Raw genomic sequence first — 19,894 nt, 5'->3', positions numbered from 1 at the left:
TGAGCCCTGGAGTCATTTCTGACCGTGGAAGCTGATCTGTGAGACTAGATACCAGGAGAGGGTCAGCGCATTAGTCCTGTCAGACCTCTGCTTCCCAGTCACTTGGTCCTGGGGAGAGGTCGTGGCCTGCTTACACTGGGGAATCGGAAAGGCGAGCACGGCAGGTCTGCCTCCCATGTTTGTGTAGGTATGGATCTGTTCAATTGGAAGAGGATATTTACATTCTTCCAAACTTAAGCTAAGTGCCAAGTAAATCGGATTAGTACCATATATACTCGAGTATAAGCCAACTGAATATCAGCCGAGGCACCTGATTTTACCACAAAAACTGCATTAGAAATGTGCTGAGAAACTTGGTTTATACACCAATATCTACGGTAGGTTTCTGATGGAGGAGTGGATGTTGGACTTGTTGACACTATAAAACCTTAAACCAACAGTCAACTCTTTCAAAATACCTTTAAGTTTCTGAACAGATAATAAATACAGTGTGAATAAACAGTAAGCCAAACCAAATTCACTGCCATTGAGTCGATGCTGACTCATAGCAGCCCTATAGGACAAGGTAGACCTGCCCCTGTGAGTGTCTGAGATTAACTCTTACAGGAGTAGGAAGCCCGGTCTTTCTGCTGAGGAGCGGCTGCCAGTTTCAAACTGCCGACCTTGCAGTAAGCAGCCACCAGCACGCCTTGAATAGATAATACAAGGTCCAAGTGCAGCCCAGGCCCTGTCACTGGGCCGCTCCCCCTTGGCCAGTTGTATGAACTGGGGCTTGGCATGAATGGGTTAAAAACTTTTAACCACTCTTCTCACTTCAAGACCCAGATGTTGTCATTGTTTATTATTTATTTTTGCTGCAAAAGGAAGCTTTGTTTCCATTTGGTCCCCGGCGTCGTCATTGCTTTTAGATGATGTGGAGTGACTTCAAAACCACAACTGCAGCCTGGGTTGAAGGTATTGTACAGCATTTGCAGGAGATCTTAGCTTGGGGCTAGCAGGGCGAGTCCCGCCTCAAGGTCCGGTGAGCTCAGCAGGAGTCTTGCTGGTGTGGTGACGCAGGGGCTGCGAACTGCATGGCTGGGAGAAGGACGGGGCTTTCCACTCCCGTAAACAGTCTCGGAAACAAGGGGTGGCTGTGCGTTCGCATCGACTCGACAGCAGTGAGAGGGTGAGCTTAGAATGCTTCCTATCATTTAAAGGCATTTAAAATTATCACATGCACAGAGGCCTAGACCAAATGTGTCCAACGGCTTAAAATCATCACTGTCTAGCCCTTGATAGGGTTCCTTGCACGGGGAAAGGGAATGAATTCCTCCTGGGATGGCCAGCACCAAAGAGAACAATCAGCTGTGTTCCAGCACGCCCTGTGCCTCATTGGGAACTGGACGTACCCCTTCTATGGAGAGTGCAGAGAGAGGAGGGGCCTGCTCAGGGACCTCTAGGTGTGGACGATGTGCCGTGATATGGCCGGGGTCTCATGAAGCAGTCTCGATGCTCCTGACGCTGCAGGTGTGCCTGAAGTGGTTTCTGTGGGAGAATGTGGACTCGGCGTCCTCTCCTCTGATTAGAAGTGGTGTCGTTTGTGGGGTTTTTTTAGGGAGACCTCAGGACAGGTCCTGGATGCTTTTCAAAGTGGGCACATTGATTCCTTTGGAAAGCACCCTACCCCCCACCTGCTGCCCCATCAGAGGCAGCAGGTGACCCTCTCCTGGGCCTGGTGTGTACAGCCCCTCAGGTTAGGGCACAATCAGGGGACAGTTGGCTTCCATTTGGGTCTGAGGCTGAACAGAGGGCTGCCTCTGTGGGCATCTCCTGCATCAGTCACTTCCCTCGGCTCTGCGCAGGGGGAGGCGTGGCCCCCATGCCAGGTGATTATGGCAGTGTCATCACATAAGTGCCCCTCACTGCAGCCTTCCCCTCCCCCATCCCGAGCAGACTAGCACTCTGCTGGTTAGACTCCGCTTAGACACTGCCTCACCATCTGCCATTCTCCACTTGCTGTCAGAGTCAGCCTACAGTGGCATTTGCCTATTAATTGAAAGCCTCTCCCCGCCCCCTCCATTTCACTTAGGGGAAGAGCTGAATGACTTTCGCCACTGTCAGCCCTCTAGGCTTATGCACCACAATGGGCTTGACCAGCCAGACGAAAGTGCTCAGTAACCACGTTGTCTGCGTCAGCAGGTCTGGGTCTGGGTCTCTGGCGGAGTCTTTGAGTTAGTGTGGGTCATTCTAGAGCGGAGCCTTTGGGACCCTGGGAGTCCACTGACTTACCAGCGCCAGTCTAGTGCAGCTGTCCTAAAAGGGGTGGTAGGACTGCATTTCTTTTTCTTTCAAACCATTTTATTAGCCTAATCCAGACCTCATCCCATTCAGTAGCCCTATTGAGCAGTGTTGTACAATTGCTACCAGTTCCAGAACACTTCTTCCTTCTTAGACTCCTGATATCAGGTCCCCGGAACCTCCCCGCTGTGCCCCCAGAGGCCCTTATTCTAGTTCTCTCTATAGCTTCATCCATCCTGGGTTTCGTAGGGACGCTGCATTTTAAGCCAGCCCCTTTCAGAAAACTAGTGTCCAGAAGGTCATGCCCGAAGGGGCCACGGAGACACCCTTTGGTTTTACCACACAGCAGGGTAGATCAGAGGTGTGCTCATCTACAACCTGTGCATCCCAGTAGTTCAAAGGGAGCACACACTGCAGTGCCAATGAAGAAAGGCAAGGTGCTGAGTGCCAGGCCGAGTGTGGCCCGTTGTGGGCCGCAAACAGGAAGTGTTCAGAGCGACCAGAGGACCATGGCTGCAAAGCCCAGAGTCCTCAGGAGGGCTGAGCCCCATTTGTGCCAGCTGCAGTGAGAGCCATCAAAGGGCGGGCTTGGTGTTGGGTGAGCCCTAGTCTCAGTCTCTTTGGGAGAGCAGGGAGGGCTCCAGCAGGGGGCAGCAGTGAGCTCCTGAGACAGGTGCACTGGGAAACAGACCCCCCCCCTGCCCCCCCCCACCGGCCTTGCGGTGGAAGATAGATGGTTCCTTACCTAACAGTGCACGCCTTTTTCTGTTTTCCAGATCCAGCCAGTTATTGAGCAAACCTTTCCTTTCTCTAAAGTTCCAGAAGCTTTCCTGAAGGTGGAAGGAGGGCATGCACGAGGAAAGACTGTCATCACTGTGGTTTAAATACATGTAAGGTTCAGCGTGGACTGCCTCTTTACGTTCTACCTGACAGCTCACGTTTTTTCTAGGCATTGCTTTCAAATATTTTTTGTCCCCAGATTAGACTTTGATTTTAAAAAGGAACATTTTGCCAGGAGTTCTACCCAATCAGAGTGGCTCCAATAGCCACGCCTCACCTGGCCCCACCTCTGTGGGGAAGCCCTCTGGCTTCCCGGGTAGCCCCCCAGCCCCTCCACGCACCCCTCGTGTGGAAAGGGCCTCGGTCAAGCCAGCGCAGAGATGGCGTGAAAATGATACACACGCGCACACCGGGGGAGTGTTAATGGAAGACAGACACCCCTGTGTTGAGGCTAATGATAAGGGCTCACTCTGAGCTTCCCGATCCGGAGAGAATAAACCCTGTGGTTGACAGAAGCGGTTTGCGAGTTTTGTTTCGTTTTCTTTCAACACTGTTCTTCCTGACAGCGCCCACACCTGCGTGACTCTGGTGAAGGCGGTGACACAGAACCTGGGCGGGAGGCCGATGACACGGGCACTGGGCTTACGGTAAAGCCAGTTCCATCCGTTTATAACCGCAGGCGCCTACCTGTAGCCGGTCTTCCTCCAGTACTACCTGTAGCTCTGCTAACAGCTACAGAAGTTCACCACTCCTCCCTCTAGCCAGCAAGCCGGTTTATCCTTGAAAGTGGAGAGGGTGGATGCACAGGAGCTGGGTGTCTTCCACACGTGTTGCTTGTTTCCGAGCTTTTCTGTGGAAACTAGTTCGCCATCAGGTCCGACAGTGCCCCCTCGCTGTCTGACCTCAGCTGGCTCCATTTGGGACCTCACCGGTAAACCCCTTGTGGTGCCATCCTATGTATTTCTGCCCTGTCCTTGTTCTTAGGACTGCACATTCGAGGCTGGCGCTAGCTCTGAAGTCAGCCCGTTTTGGGGACCTTTCTACTCACGTTCTTCCTGTCCCTCCCTCGGTAGGCAGCCTGCAGGAAGGGCAGGTCTGACCAGCACGCTTCTATTTCAAGGGAAAGGCCCACACAACACTCGACACCTGTGGGTGTACAGACCAGCTGCTCTAGACTCCCAGTGGGAACAATCTCCGCTCTGCCCTCGCATGCCCCCGGGTGGGAGAGGGAGCACTCGGGGAGGTGGGGGTGAGCGAGGCCCTCACTTAGCCTCTTTTCCACCCTCTGGAAAGTAGAGCTCACTCTTGACCCTGAAGCTGGAAAGGGTGTCCAGCGCCCCTCACGCCGGCCTTGTCATCCGAGAGACTTGTTTCTAATATGGCAGCTGCCAGTTATTGCCGTGTCCTGGGAGCTAATGAATGGATTCTTTCAGACTGCGTCGATAGTTAACCAGAAACTAGTTTAACTCGAGCGAGAATCCCACACAGGCTCTTGTAGCATGTTGTAACGATGCATACGAAGGCCTGAAAATCAGAGCTGTCTGTCTGACAGACACGAAGGGACCGCTGTTCGCGCGTAAACCTCGTTTCCAAACGTGCTCACCTGCTCTGACGACCACGATTGCCTGCACAGAGAATGGGAACTTCAGATGTGGAAGCAGATGGGCAGACAGAGGAAAGGAGACCCACTCCTCCTTTGCAAGAGCACCAGCAGCCCAAGGGGTCCCAGAGAATGGAGTAAGAGCACAGGTGAGGTTGTTCACCAGTTTTATTCCAAACTAGAACTGTTTGAACAGCACCCTCTGGGCCAGTGTGTTGTCAGCAGTTACACATTTTCAACGTTCTTTCTTCAGATGCTTGCTTGCCTTGTAAGGATCCCAGACTTCTGAGATTTGACCCCGAAACATCCCCTAAGGTCTGTTCTTCCGTTTCTTGAGGGATTGTTGGTCATTCTTTTGACTCCTGCTACCAGAAACAAGTGACACAGCATGGCTGCAGGACCCTCAGACGTCGCTGGGCCTCAAAACCTGGCTGTGGAACCCCACAGGGAAGGCAGCCACACACAGGCCTGTGCCGGCCGTCCAGGACAGGCCGGTGGGAAAGGTGAGGCGAAAAGCCCGGAGCATGGCGGGGGGGCTGCATGGCGGTGCCTGAGCCCTCGTAGGCGGGGAAGACAGACTAATGCATTAGATGTGGTGACACTGTTCCAGCAGCACTTTCTCACTGTGGCTGCCCGAATTAAACTAGCGTAAATCCTGCTAATACACGTCTGCAGACCATTTACTAAATTTGAGTGTTCACCGAAACTCCTCTGTTAACACCTAAGTCAGTTCTTTACAATAGGTCTGAAGATGTACAGCTTTCCTCACTCTGCTGTGAAACAGAATTCATGATCCTATGAAAGACAAGGTCAAGGGCTCAACTGCCAGCATTTCTTCCCAAGGGCTAAACAGTCCTCTTAGCCCTTACAAACTTAGGCATTGGGCCTACCTTTTAAAGCGTAAGGGATCTGTAGGCCCACAAAAACTGGTACATTTGTTCATATGCTCTCCTGTTATGCATGGAAAATAATTTAAACTACAGTTTTTAAGTTTTAATATGACCTTTTTAAAAGACACCCCCCGCCCCCAAAGCTGTTCCTGAGACAACCTGTGTAAATCGAGATGGAAAGGAAGGACAAGAAATGAGAGGAGAGCAAGTAGCTGTTTAAAACGAGGAGTCTTAGAGGAGACGAGGCACTTGCCCCGGTTACGGCAGTGACTCAAGTAGGCACCAGAATGACTCGGTGGAAGGGGCGCCATCTTCCCTTTGGGCTCTTCTGTCTGCACTGCCTCGTTTTCACACAGCGTCCGGAGGGCCTCCAGAGAGGGCAGTCTCGGGTTTACAGAACCATGGCTTCCCATACTTGCGTCAACTTCTCTTGGCTGACGGTGTTGAGGATTATGTGATTTTGATCATACTGAGCGCCCCCTGAAGGAAAGAAAGGTTTGAATGAAAGGAAATATATGCCCAGGGGCTTTAGTAGACATAGTTTATCACTACTGGGACATGACAAGAGGATGGGCGATGGAAAAACTTGTCAAAGAAACAATACATGGGGACACCCGAAACACACCCGAGATGAACGGGCCTTTGTGCTAATGGTGGTTCTGCTAATGCCCACAGCACGCAGGCACGGGCAACTTCACACAGGACAGCCTGCCGTTCTCACTGCCGGAAGTGGATTCTGACTCCTCGCGGCCCTACAGGACAGGAGAGAACGGCCCTGAGAGTTTGCGAGACTGACTCCACAGGAATAGAAAACCTCATTTTTTTCCCCAAGAGCTGGCTCGTGGTTTTGAACTGCTGACCTTACAGTATGCCAGAGGGTTCCATCCTACCCCACAGGGCTCCTTTTTCTACTCTCTCAGTAAAAGCTAGTCCATGATCACTCAAAAGATGTCTGGAATTGAGGGGGACAGGGAAAAGGAACCAAGGGGTTATACGTGATACTCGGCGGTGAGCTCATGGCCTTGAGGCAGCAGGGAGGTCAAAGGAGGCTGACCTGGTAGAGATGGTTGTGTATGGTTTTTAGGAGAAATATTTCCTGGCAATGAAGAGTGGATTGGATGGTAACTGACTACTGTTCTGTACAGCTTGATCAAAGACTCTAGAGAAGACAGGGAATCCAGGGCAGATGAGCCCTACAGAACCAGTGGTGTGAATGGCGATACTGGGAGGGTAGAGGGAGAGTGGGTAGGAAAGAGGGAACCGATTACAAGGAACTATATGTGACCTCCTCCCTGGGGGACGGACAACAGAAAAGTGGGTGAGGGGAAGACGTTGGACAGGGCAAGATATGACAAAATAACACTTTATAAATTATCAAGGGCTCATGAGGGAGGGGGAAACAGGGAGGGAGGGGGAAAATGAGGACCTAATGCCAGGGGCTTAAGTGGAGAGGAAATGTTTTGAAAAGGATGAGGGCAATGAATGTACAAATGCGCTTTACACAATTGATGTGTGTATGGATTGTGATAAGAGTTGTATGAGCCCCTAATAAAATGATTGGGGGAAAAAAGATTCTAGAGAAGACTCCTGATCAAAAGAGGGGAAATGTCGAACAGATGTTTAAAATCCTCATGAAAGATGCACTTTCTGGAGCTGCTGAAGTGGAATGAACTCCAAAAAACTCGTGCCCTCACATAATCTTTAAACCTGAAACCAAAAATATCTTCTGAAGCCTTCCTTAAACCAACAATAGTTTAGCTTAATTAGTAAAGGCTGTCTGCTCTGAGCTCCATAGACTTCTGTAAAGAACTCTCAATGCGGGACCAGCCTGACCACGGCAACTCTAAAGGACCGCTGGGAAGCTTGGGGGATGCGAAATCATGTTGGTGGCAGAGGAGGAAGGACTCAGACAAGGGAGGCGAGACCAGTTATTTGGGGGCCACTGTGGTGTACATGCGGAAACTGTTGAACATGTATGTGCTTTGCTATGTCTACTTCTAACAGCAACAAAAGTAAGTGACTGAAGCAAACCATGGAGCACAGCTCTCTGTTAGACCACAGAGGATGTTTGCAATGGGCAGGGAGCTCCCAGGCTGTGGTGCGTAAGGATTCGTTGCATTTAAGCTGCCGAGTTCCACTGTGCTGTAACACAAGTGAGTATCATGAACCTCGTCAATTCCTTTTCCACCAGAATGTTGGTAAGAAAAATTTCCAAGGGTGGTACTGGAGATTTAAAATGTCTTAGTGGTTAAATCATGGCCTCTCCTTAAAGGACGGAGAAGTATGATCAAGAAAGGGTTATCTGATGCTTTCTCCAGAGTGGAATCAACATCCTTTCAGATAGCTTACCCTCTTGTCAGCATCCATCTCTGCACCAAGATTATGCTACCAAAGCCCCAGCGCAGTACAAGCCTGTGCGTCCACCAGGGGGCGGGGAGCATGGCTGGTATCTGAGACCACAGCGTGCTCTCAGGCCAAGGAGAAATACCTCCTTTTAAAGCATTCATCAAACATCAGAAAGTATGAAAACCTACATCATAGATCCAAGTAGCTGGAAAGGGCAATCTCTCACACCCCTCTTGTAATAAGGGGTTTACCATTACCGAGGACCTATTGCCTCTAGCCAGATCAAGGTCTCAGTGCCAGAGGTCAATGACAACACACCGTGACCCTATGGGGCAGGGTAAAACTGACCCTGTGAGTTTCCAAGACTCTTTGGGCCTTTTAGGGAGCAAAAAGCCTCACCGTTCTCCCAAGGAAGGAGGATCTTGTGGTTAGCAGTCCACATGCATAACCACTACACCACCAGGGCTCCCTCAAACTCGCTGCCACCAAGTTGATCCTGACTCACAGTGAGCATACACTACAGGGTAGAAGGCACTGCTGCTGTGGGTTTCCAGGTCTATCGATCTTTATGGCAGCAGAAAGCTCCGAGGAATGGCTGGTGGTTTGAACCTCCAACCCTGTGGTTAGCAGTCGACTGTGTAACCAGCTCAACCCACATCCCCAGGTTTCCCCTTGGCGAGGTATACTCACTGTCAGAGTCAATTCCGACTCAGCTACAGAGTCTAACAGCCCTGTGGATTTCGCAGACTAACTTTTTAGGGAGGTAGAAAACCTCACTTTTCTCCCTCAGAGCAGCTGGTGGTTTCACGCTGCTGATCTTGTGGTTAGCAGCCCAGTGCGTAACCCACGAGGCCACCAGGGCTCATGCGGCCAGGTGTTGTGGTGGAGAATACAAGGACGAGGTGCCGTGTACCTTGATGTGTGAGTTTGCAAGGGGAAAAAGTTGCCACCAGAACTACTTCCGTGCCCTACTACACAAACCAGACAATACTTCAGTGAGATTTCACAAAGTATTATCTTAATGTCACATTATCTTTTTTTCCTTCATGATTATATGCACCTTCCTATCAGTTGTTGTGTATATGGCAACATAAATCCAAATGGAGACTAGAAAGTTCTTGGGAAATAAGTTGCTTCATCTTTCTGCTTTTGGGATTTCAAATCATCCCAGACAATTGATTTTTACCACCGTTTTTTAAAGTCATGATGGATGTGGTCTGGGAAAGAACTAATATGTGACTGTTTACCAAACCAACTCAGTCATCAAACACGGCAGATAGGCTAGAAGACAGACTGTGGTTGTCCTAAACCTTGCTGCCATTGCAGTACAGACCCAAGGCTCAATAGTAGGTGCCTCCTGGTAGGTACCCTTCTCTTGCACACAGTGCTTGTGCAATACGTGGCTCTGCTCACTCAAGTCCACAAGATGGCATCATTCTCCCATATTGAGATCTTTAAATTTAGCTTCACCAGGAGTAAGGTAACCAGAGCAGCTACCAAGGAGCCCCGATGGTGCCGTGGTTAAGTTCTTGGCTGCTAACCAAACTCACCTGTCACCTTGCAGGAGACGCACATGGCAATATGCTTCTATAACACACACACACACACACACACACACACACACACACAGCCTTGGAAGCCCTATGGGACAGGTCACTGGGAGTTGGAACTGACCCTGCAGTACACATTGATAGGCCATCATTTCTCTTTCCTCAAGAGGTACACAAAGCTCCTAAAGCCCTCAGGAGGAATCTCCTAGAGTCCTCTTCAGATCATGCCAGAGCCAAGACTGGAAGTCAGGGGTCCTTACTCCTGGTCCAGGTGGCAAGTGAAAGAAACATCCAATGTTCTTGGAGCTTCTAGCCTGTCACTTCTGTGCAGCCAAGGAGGATCTATTGCACTCACCGGTGCCTCCAGTATCTAGCACAGAGCCTGCCAAATAGTGGGTCCTCAATACATGCTTGTTGAAAGAGTAAGTGAAGAAATACTGTAAGAACTAACCCCCAAAGATAACTGCAACTGTAACTCTGGACACAGGAGTGGTTACATTTGTAAGAACCATGAACCTACACATTTGTGCAACCTTCTCCTTTGGGACTAAACGGCCCAATTTTTCTCACTTTATCGTAAACTCCATTCCCCAGCTCAGTCACTTCTCTTGGCTTCTCAGGAAGTTTCTGAAACTACCGAATCAACAGCGTAGATCCAAGTAGAGTAAACAGAGGCCTAGTGGCAGATTCTTACCCCCGCCTGAGTCTCAGATGGGTTACCTGCAAAATGGCCGTGGTACACCTGTCCACATAGCACATCTAGTACAGCAAACGTACCGTGAAAGAGCGATGGCACTTGCTACCATCCATTTTCAGAAGTTGCACGTATTTTCTTTTCCCCCAGGGTCCTACTTGCTTTCATATGACTGCTGGTCTCTAGCTTGGCCCGTGCTCCCCAATACGGTACTACTCTGCCTTTGCCTTCATTAAATTTAAACCGGTGTGCCTCCTAGCACTTTCCAACTTCTCAGGGACTTTGTGAAGCCTAACCCAATTGTTAAACCAACTGGCGGCTCATCCCACCTGGAGAGCCTCTAGCACTGACTCAGCTGCCGCTTCTCCCTAGTTATTCCCTTCCCCAGGCCCAATGACACATGCTCCGCCGACTTCGTCACCACTCTCCCGGGAAAGCCACTGTGAAACAGACTGAGGCTATTTCTTTACCCCACACCTTAAATTTCAGTTAAAAATGCTGCTGGCCCAGAGCCAGGATGAACACCCAGCCAACTCTGTGCCACGACCTAGAATGAAGTCCGTGGACCAGAACAGCTGCACTCTCACCACTCACTCCCCGGTGAAACACAACCGTGCGGCTTTCCTGACAGGGAATACAACAGAGCCTGTCAATAAGTGAAGCAAAGTTACCCTGATGACATGAGTAAAACACACTCTTCATCTGCCTGCCAGAGGCAACAATGAACCCAAAACAACCAAAAAACCCCACAGCTGCCAGTGGCTTGGGACTCATAACAACAGGCCAGGGGGGAGCCGAAGGCCCCAGGGGCTTCCAAGGCTGTCAATCTGTGTGGGAGCAAGACGGCCCCTCTCTCTGTTGCAACAACAGTTCACTGGATTTCCTGTCTGCTTGAGGTTGCTTTGAAACCATCACTAGTGGCTTCTCCAAATGAGGCCCCCAGGCCAGGCAGCAGTAGCAGCATCACCTGGGAACCTGTGAGAAATGCAAGTTGTCAAGCTCCACTCCACCTGTCTGAAGCAGGGCACCTGAGGATTCAGCCCGGCTGCCCAGGCGTGAGGAAAGCCCACCGGTGATTCTGATGCCAATCACGTCTGAGGAGCAGGGGTCACCATGCATGTGCTGCTTCTCCAGGCACCACTAATTTGCTACAGACTAGCCAGCTTTGCACACAGGTTCCAACTAAACCTGGGCTTCTAGATCCTTCGATGAAAGACCACACAAACATGCACAAGGACCATCAACTATACTGCCCGAGATTACAAATCTTCAGCTGTGGTTTTTAATCTAACACTTAATAATAGAACAAATGATTTGAAGCCAGATTCATTTCAATCTTTAGCTGTGCTTTTTAATCTAACACTGTTAATAATAGAACAAATGATTAGAAGTCAGATTCATTTAAGGGTGTGAGATCATGGCCAAATTGGCCCCCTTGAGCCTCAGTTTTTTGGGTTTTTTGAATAAATCATTTTTGGAGGGCTCTTATAACAATCCACACATCGATTGTATCAAGCACATTTGTACATATGTTGCCATCATTTTCAAATCTTTTTCTTTCAACCCGAGCCCTTGGTGTCAGCTCCTCTTTTCCCCCCTCCCTCTGTTGGCTGTCAAACCAGGGGTGATAGATATCATTCACCTCATAGGGTCGCTGTGCAGAGGGCATGAAATAACGCATGCAGAGTGCGCAGCACAGTGAGTGAGTGGCCAGCCTGGAGGACGGGCTCTGTTACTATTACCAGTGATACTCACACCGTCCTTTTCAAGTGCTAAGAGAACACGGTTGTGGAACATACCACCTATTTTTAGTTGAGTAAAGAAAAGCACATTACAATAAAGACAACCCAGGATCCTTACCTTTAATATCTAAAACTAAATGTGGCTTCAACTTGCTATAGATCCTGCCGTCCGACTTCATGCTCCAAAACTGGCTGTCCGCGTTCTGGTCCAGGGCCAGGCCCAGCTTGGAGCCGGAGGTGACCAGGCTGCCCACGATCGTCAGGCAGCAGTCTTCCGCTATCTGCTTGGTGGAAAAGACAAGGCATCTCAGAAAGGACAACACAATTGCGTCTCATCGCAAGGCTATCCCTGCTGAAGTTGGCTTTTTAAGTTCTCTTGTTCCTAGCTTCATTTACTCATATGAGACATTTCAATTTCCAGCCAAAGCAGTTGGAGTCCAACAACGAATGCTTTGGCTCTTGATTTCATGCAGCCTGAGTGAAGACGCTGTCTTCTCGTGTCCATTTTAAGAAACGGAAAGTGCCCTCTTGTGAGACTACCTCACCAGGATGAAAGCCTTAGAACAATGTTCTCAACCTTCCTAATGCCGCGACCCTTTAATACAGTTCCTCCCCAACCATAAAATTATTTTCGTTGCTACTTCATAACTCTCGTTTTGCTACTGTTATGAATCTGGCAACCTCTGTTAAAGGGTAGTTCAGCCCCCAAAGGGGTCACGGACCCATACGTTAAAAACCGCTGCCTTAGAATGTTGAACCTGCCCAGGAGGGTAATTCTCCCTCCCAGAAATGACTGCCGCCTGAGGGTGGTGGAGCTGAATTTCCCAGCAACACCGCCTCTGTTCACGTGGCGGTACGTCACATGCGGAAGACGCTTGAGCGGTTAAAAGGATATTTTGTGAAACTTGAAATTGCACATATTAACTTATCCTGCTTTTCTTTCATGAGCATAGTCTAAAGTTTTCTAAAAAGCTACGCTGTGGAACTAGAAAGAGGAAGAAGAAAACGCAAATCACTAGAGGGTGGTTGAATGCACAGGCTTATGGGGCCTTCTCTGCAGAGGGTCTCCCTCAATACTTAGGTCTCCAAACTTATTTGGTGTAATGCCCTCTTTTTTCTGTCTGTCTGTCTGTCACCTGTTTTTGCAACTCCTCCCGCCTCCCTCCCCCCCAATTATTCCAGCACTCCTATCACCCACTTTGGGAAACAGTGCCTTAATATTTAATCAATGCTGTTCACACGACCCGGCCTAGAATATATCGCTCTCCAAACCCACACCCAATCCCACTGTCCTCGAGTCAATTCTGACTCACATAACTGCTCTGGGGGTTCCAAGATTGGAACTCTTCATGGAAGCAGGCCGCCGCCTCTCTCCCACACAGTAGCTGATGAGTTCAAACTGGTGAGTGCTTAACCCGTTGTGCTACCATGGTTCCTTCCTATCAACACATCACTCTAGTGAAATAAAAGGGTGGTGGCAATCAAGGGTGCTTTAAACATCCCACTGACCTACTGGATTCTAAGCTGTCAGGTGGCCTCAATGAAATGGTCACTAGAAGTAAATGGCAAAAGCCACACTTTCCAGTAGAGACCATTCAAAGGCAGAATCTGGCAGCTTCTTTTTCTGTTTCTTCTTATGTTCCCTGTCTCTGCTCTGCATGTGAAAACAGTCCCCTTGTTTACGGAAAGGATGATTCTCCCTCAAACATAGGAGACCCAGTGAACAAGCTGTGCTCCCTTTCACAGGATGATTCATGGGGCACCAAGTTGTTCTGTTTTAGCTCAGACACAAATAGTCACGCCCATAAAATGGGGAGAGTGATAAAAAGGAGGGGGGGATTATCTACAACTGAAGCATAATCTTCACTCATGAAACATGACTACATTCCACCTTCAGATGCGTCTCCTGCCGGCAGTAATGGGAAGAGGAAGCGGGAGCGGGCACTGTGTGAGGTGCGACAACTGGGCGTGGACCGGGCTGTCCCCACTGAGCTTCCCCAATAGAACTCAACCAGGAGTGTGCACTGTGGGTCGTGCTAGCAGTGATAGCTCATTTCTGCAGCAAACAGGTGGGAAGGGGAGAGCAGCCGCCAGGCGTCCCTCAGTCCGTCACTATATCCCAATCAAGCACAGGTATAAAGAGCTTGAGTAGTGCTCGATTCAGCTCCCATTTTAAGTTCCTAAAATGGATTTTATCACCACGAAGAACTATTTTCCTGGAAAAGAAAAGAAAATCCTACTTGACCCCTGACAGTGCTCCAGGAACCATGAACTCGCATCCACCTGACGAAAGGTCAAAGGTCGATACAGCAAAGGAGGAGCGGCCTGCTGGACCAGGGACCCACACCCTCCTCTCATCCTCAAAGCTCACCCTACATTTGATGCAGCCTTCCTGATAAATCCATATCTGGTCGTCAGCACCAACATCCTCCATGACCTGGATTCTGAGCAGCTTCAAGTCCTCTAAGTTTCCATTGGTGGACATGAGTAACCCCGTGGCTTTGTTTCGAAGTCTGAAGTAAATCCGTTTCTAGAAGACAACAACAAACCCCAACAATAGTCATATTGAGGAACCGTTAGGATCACTGAGCAAACATCCCCTGCTGGGAGTTAGAGGGACGTTCTCCACCCCAGAGTCCCAGAGGCTGTAAGAGCCCCACCAGGAGAAGGGCGTGGAGCAGGGAGCCCCCGCCCCCGGAGTCTGCCAACAGAACCCAGCAGTGAGATGTGGGCTAGCAGCCGCAGCCACTTGGCATCAGAAACGGCTTCAATTCGGGAAGAGGGTGGGGGTGGGGTACAGACCGAGTTCAAACAAGTTTGAAACTAAAAATTGAGCTGTATTAATAAAAATTAAAAAAACAGAGAGGAGACTTAGTCAAATTATGGAGAAGAAAAAAATACCTGTGCAAAAGGTCTTAGAGAGCCTATCTGGCGGCAGCCACTGAATTCATACCAATTAGGTATTTCTGCCGGGGAGAGTAGAAACTGCCGACCCCTGTAATTGCCATATTCATAAGTAACCCATCTGAAAGAAAAACAGTTATCCAAAGTCAGTGGCAATTTCCCTTTGACAAGGGACTGGATTATATTTATTTTTAGATTGCTCCCAACTTCCAGAGTGAGCCTTGTGCTTTAAACACGCCTTAGGAAAAAGGGCACTGCCTTATTTTCTAACTCTTAAAGCATCCATTTGTGGCAAATGGAAAATTCTTGGTCTGTTAGAATTAATACCCCAAAAGAGCCATTCTTGAAGGAAAATAGGTGCGTGTTTTCCGATTCCACCAATAAATCAACGAACTAGAGACCAGGTGTGAGTGGGTTGGCCCCGCCCTTCCTGTGAGCTGCTTACTAACCATCACCACTTGTATGAATGGATCTGAAAGTTCTTCAAATAGTTAATGTTTATGAAGTCCTGAGCGTCAACCTGGAAGTGCTCCATACAGAAGTGATAGTTAAAAAACGAACAAGTCCAGAGCCAAACACATCAGTGCATTTTTGCCTAAGAACCAGAGTCATCTTGTCCACACCCAGAAACAGCTGGTGCTCCTCGGGTCTTGTCCACCCAGAGGAGCCTGGTGCTGCACATCTGGGGGACATGCTCAAGCACAGACTGGCAGGCGGGCAACGCAACCACCTTATGACGCCAAAGAGACTGTCTTCTACTTTAATTCTAGACTCAAAAATGTTAGCTTGCTAGCTGCCTTATCATAAAAACAAAACTATCAGTTAAAACTTGCTGGAAAAATTTGCCTTAATTCCAATACCCTAATAATATTGCGTGATTTCAAAAATAGTTATAGCCTATGCCACCATCTGATGCCCACTCAGAGAATCTAACTCCCTAGTGCTGTGTGCGTGAAAGAAGACCCTTTCTTAGAGAACATGTCTCCCACTGAAGAGGGGCCCTGGTGGCAGAGGAGCAGGGAAGCTCCTGGCTGCTCACGGAGAGGTCTGCAGTTCACCCCCCAGCGGCCGCCCCGTGGGAGAAGTCTGCTGCTGTAAAGCTTACAGCCTGGAAAGTCCTGGGGGCAGGTCTGCTCTGTCCTACAGGGTTGTTCTGGGTGGGACCTTAACTGACCAAACCAAACTCACTGCCTCTGAGTCGCTTCTGACTCACAGCGACCCTAGGGGACAGAGTAGAGCTGCCCCTGTGGGCTTCCAAGACTAAGTCCTTACAGGAGTAGAAACCTCATCTTTCTCCGCAGGAGTGGCTGATAGTTTCAAACTGCTGACCTTGCAGTTAGGTGCCCAACATGCAATCACTACAGCCCCAGGGCTGGGCTTATGATGATAATGACAGGAGAGTCCTTATTTGCTTTTATACCTTATCAAGTCCACAGTGTTCAAAGTTGAGAGAAAATAATCTTCTCAAACCCACCTATCCACTTTTCAGAACATCTGCTAGTCTCTGCTTGTGTGGTCAGCTGCTGGCAGACTGACCGGTACCCACGGTGTCATGCAAAAGGGGATCATATGCTCGCCAGTGAGACCAGGGGTTAAGTGCCAGTTACGGTAGTTTACGGGAAAATAAGAGAAAGCCACCTAATTAAATCCCACTTTGGAGAGAATCGACTTGATGAAATAAGCAGGTAGGTAACGCACTTACATGCCACCAATAACCTGAACAGAGCGGATCAGAGTGTTGAATCCCAGGCACCGAAGATTGACCGTTTCTGCGTTCAGTTCAATCTTTTTCCCGTTGAAGTCTTCTCTTTCAAAAAGAATAATTGTTGGTTCAGAAAATTCCTGTTCAAAAACAACACAATGGTATTTGCTCTTTATCTTTGATGGTAACTCAAAGTTACAGTCAAATCAATCTTGGCACAAAATACAAAGCCTAGGATCTGGTCAAATGTGCCCTGGCTATAAACTGTCTTCCCAGACAACCCTGATGCCTCTCATTCTAAGCCTAGCGAAAGAAAGAGAACTTAAAGGACAATATGTAGAAGCGGGACACTTTTCCAATGCAGAGAAAGGGGCAAAAATAATGTTACAAAGCAGAAATTCTATATATCAAACACAGAGGGATGGGGCCGTGCATGCCTGGTGTCTGAGTACTTCTGATGTTTCTGCCCAACTTAGTCACGTCCCATTGGGACACAAGGGGCTGGACAGTGATGGTCACAGGTGACAAGTCTAGGGCCATGGTAATCTGGTGTCCACGACGGCACGGCACTTCCTATGGAAGAAGCGACTTTTGCCTTGTCTGTATTTCCAGGTCTTTTTTTCTGCCTCCTGATTTAATTGTCAACAAAGACAACGTGTGTCCTAAAGAACTATTAACAGAAGAGCAGTGTGGATGTCCTCTGCTCAGACGGTCCTCATGCTATAAAGGACAATGACACAGGTGTCCACGGATGAACAGACAAATGGAATGCTGGTCGCTGACGCCTGTTTTTTTTTTTAATCAAAGATCTTTCTGATCCTAGATGAGACTGTAACAAAAAATTCCTAAGATCATAAAATGATACATCAAAAAAAGCACCTGGAATTACAACTCTTTCCCCACCTGCTTAGATTTTTGTGGCAAGGGTGCAGTCCCTTGATGCTTCAGTTATGTGGATGTGCCCTGGCGTGTCAAAAAGATGTCTTAGATCATCAGCAAAGCAGGGAGCGTGTGGAGGTGGTTTGTGCGGTCAAGAACTCGGCTATAGAGAACACGCCAGAAGAAAACCCTACAACCAGATGGAAGGTAGAAGCGCCAGCGCAGCAGGAGCAGTAGCATTCCCAACTCCATGCGTCTGATATTCGGAAATGTTCTCAACAGTCAAGTGGAATATCAAACACCAATGAATCATTTGAAGTATTAGATCACAGTTAAGATATATCCTCTTAGTAATCAAAACTTGAAAGGACATCCTTGCAAGAGGTGATGTGGACAGAGATACCACGTTCTGGCTGAGGGAAGGCATCAACTCATCTGAAGTTTGTTGTTTTCACATATATGATCTTAATCGAATATCAAAGTCTCAGTTCGCTCCTTGTAAACTAATGAATCTTACCACACGGTTCACCAGAGTTCACTGCTATTTTCAGGCCTCAAAAAAGATGAACACTTTATTCAAACAGGCAGGAGGGGATGGCATCAAGGCTACCCATGAGTGTTTTCTTCCTGCCTCTAAAGCTACAAACATGTACATCTCTTTTTATGAGAGATCAGCTACCAAAAGCTAATTTCCAAAATGACACACCCAACTTTAATACCGAATGCTACAGTGCCCGTGTGCTCCATTGTTGGTTGCCTCAACTACATCAATACTAAGGATCTGTGTAGGGAAAACAGAAAGGTGCATGGTATTCTGGGCTGGCACACGGGGGATAAATTAGGAGAAGTCATTTGACTGCAGATCTTGACCATGAGAGAGTAATAGCCCATTAAAAAGCTCTAAGGAATCTCTGCGCATCAACCACAACAAAGAAACAGAGAACCGAGAATTGGGCAAAAGCTGACAATTCACCAAACAGAAATGGGCTAATAAGTGTTTGAGATTTCATTCTCACTAATAGTGAGAGAATCACAAACTGACACAACAATGAAGCAATACTTTCTCCCTATCCTACCAAAGTAACAAAAATTAAGAGAGTCCGGTGCTATTCAGTAGTGGCAATGGGGTGGTGAAGGGAAACCTTCTGTCCTGCCAGCAGGTGTGGGATTGGCAGGCCCTAGTGAAACGGAATATTCATGCTCCCGAGTGCCCGCAGTTAATCTACATCCCCAAGAGCCTCTCACACACGATGGGTGTATAATAACATATGGTAATGGCATACTTGCAACCAGTGGAATCAATAAACTGGACATATAGAAAAATGGGAAGCTTTGAAATTTCATATGTAAGCACTGAGCCATGTCTTATAACACAAGAACTACAGCCTAATACCAGCTATCTAAATTAAAAGCCTGTATGCACCAACATGAGAACTGTAACGCATGTCATCAATTAATTTGTACAGAAATTGTCAAAGGAGGCTCTAAATTATGTAAACATTGACTAAGAATAAAATGTCATTTGATTAAAGGGAAAAAAAGCCTATATACAGATCTTTCTAAAACACCAATTTTACAAGACTGTCCAAGCTGTTTCTCAAAACATTCGGATGGGTGCCTGTGAAGGAGGCACAGAGACAGGGCTCAGGCATGAAGTGGGGACTGAAAACCAAGCACCCTGGAGGGGGCTTCTGCCTGCGCACCACGACAAAGTCAACACTCGACCCCCTAAGCCTGAGAAACGAGCAGATACAAGTAACTGATAAGCCAGAAATCTAAGACAAGTCAAGCCTACTGTCTCCCACTCAGGCCCTGAAAAAGCCCATCTACTGGCCTCCTTGCTCTGCCCTCCCGCGTCTCCATGCGGTCACAGCCCTGCTGGCGCTCATACTCACAGCATCTATAAAACGAAGAGACTTGAAAGTGGCTCCGGGTGGACATCCCATTGCAGAGAGACAAGGATAGTGGCCTTCCTCCAGCACGTACTGGTTACCAGAAAAGTGCTCGCCATCATACGCGACCCAGCTGGAGCAGGAAAAATCATGCAGGCAATTTTGAGTTTTTTGACTCAAGAAGGCTGACACTGGGAGCGAGCCTACTATAAAGCACAGTAGTTATGTCTGGCAAGGTTCTCTCTTCAAAAATGCCTGGCTACATTTATTGCACTCCATCTCACGACAGATGCATAATCCTATTATAAGTCACTCATTAACTTTGTTTTTGGGAAATGAAATGGCTTTTTTCTTGAAATTATCCATGTTTTAATGTCTTCACATTCTAGCTTTCCCAGCCCCGACTCATGGATGTCACCATTCTCCCAGCCCGTGTGGCTCCAAACTCGGAGTCCTCTCTGTGGATCAGTCACAGAGGCATATGCATTTCCTCTCAAACTTGGTCGAACATTCCTTTGTCCTTACTTCCGTGTCTCTGCACAGGCTCCAGGTCAAAATACTAGAGTGACTGAGAGAGCTTCCTCTCTGGACGTCAGTCAGCATTTGTGATAATTTGTCATCCTTCTCTAGACGTT

General features: G+C 48.4%; 2 protein-coding genes across 2 annotated transcripts in view; one reads left to right on the top strand and one right to left on the bottom strand.

The window, feature by feature from the left end:
• Window positions 1–3,575, top strand: part of RTN4IP1 (reticulon 4 interacting protein 1) — a 46,197-nt gene extending 42,622 nt beyond the window's left edge. Inside the window, exon 9 of the mRNA XM_004696231.3 lies at window positions 3,057–3,575. Coding sequence (XP_004696288.3) covers window positions 3,057–3,164 — 108 coding nt within the window. The 3' untranslated portion in view covers window positions 3,165–3,575. The remainder of the gene's footprint in view (window positions 1–3,056) is intronic.
• A 1,235-nt stretch (window positions 3,576–4,810) lies between these two features.
• Window positions 4,811–19,894, bottom strand: part of CRYBG1 (crystallin beta-gamma domain containing 1) — a 247,783-nt gene continuing 232,699 nt past the window's right edge. The window contains exons 18-23 of the mRNA XM_030886739.2: window positions 19,263–19,392; window positions 16,489–16,628; window positions 14,784–14,907; window positions 14,254–14,412; window positions 12,001–12,163; window positions 4,811–6,030 (exon numbers count right to left, since the gene is read on the bottom strand). Of these exons, the coding sequence (XP_030742599.1) occupies window positions 5,942–6,030; window positions 12,001–12,163; window positions 14,254–14,412; window positions 14,784–14,907; window positions 16,489–16,628; window positions 19,263–19,392 (805 nt within the window). The 3' untranslated portion in view covers window positions 4,811–5,941. The remainder of the gene's footprint in view (window positions 6,031–12,000; window positions 12,164–14,253; window positions 14,413–14,783; window positions 14,908–16,488; window positions 16,629–19,262; window positions 19,393–19,894) is intronic.

The sequence above is a fragment of the Echinops telfairi genome, unplaced genomic scaffold, assembly GCF_000313985.2.
Source record: "Echinops telfairi isolate 266 unplaced genomic scaffold, ASM31398v2 ScPeMD7_3533;HRSCAF=4204_0, whole genome shotgun sequence".
NCBI classification, from domain to species: Eukaryota; Metazoa; Chordata; class Mammalia; order Afrosoricida; family Tenrecidae; genus Echinops; species Echinops telfairi.
The sequence above is the reverse complement of the archived record's forward strand: the minus strand, read 5'-3'. Positions and strand labels throughout refer to the sequence as shown.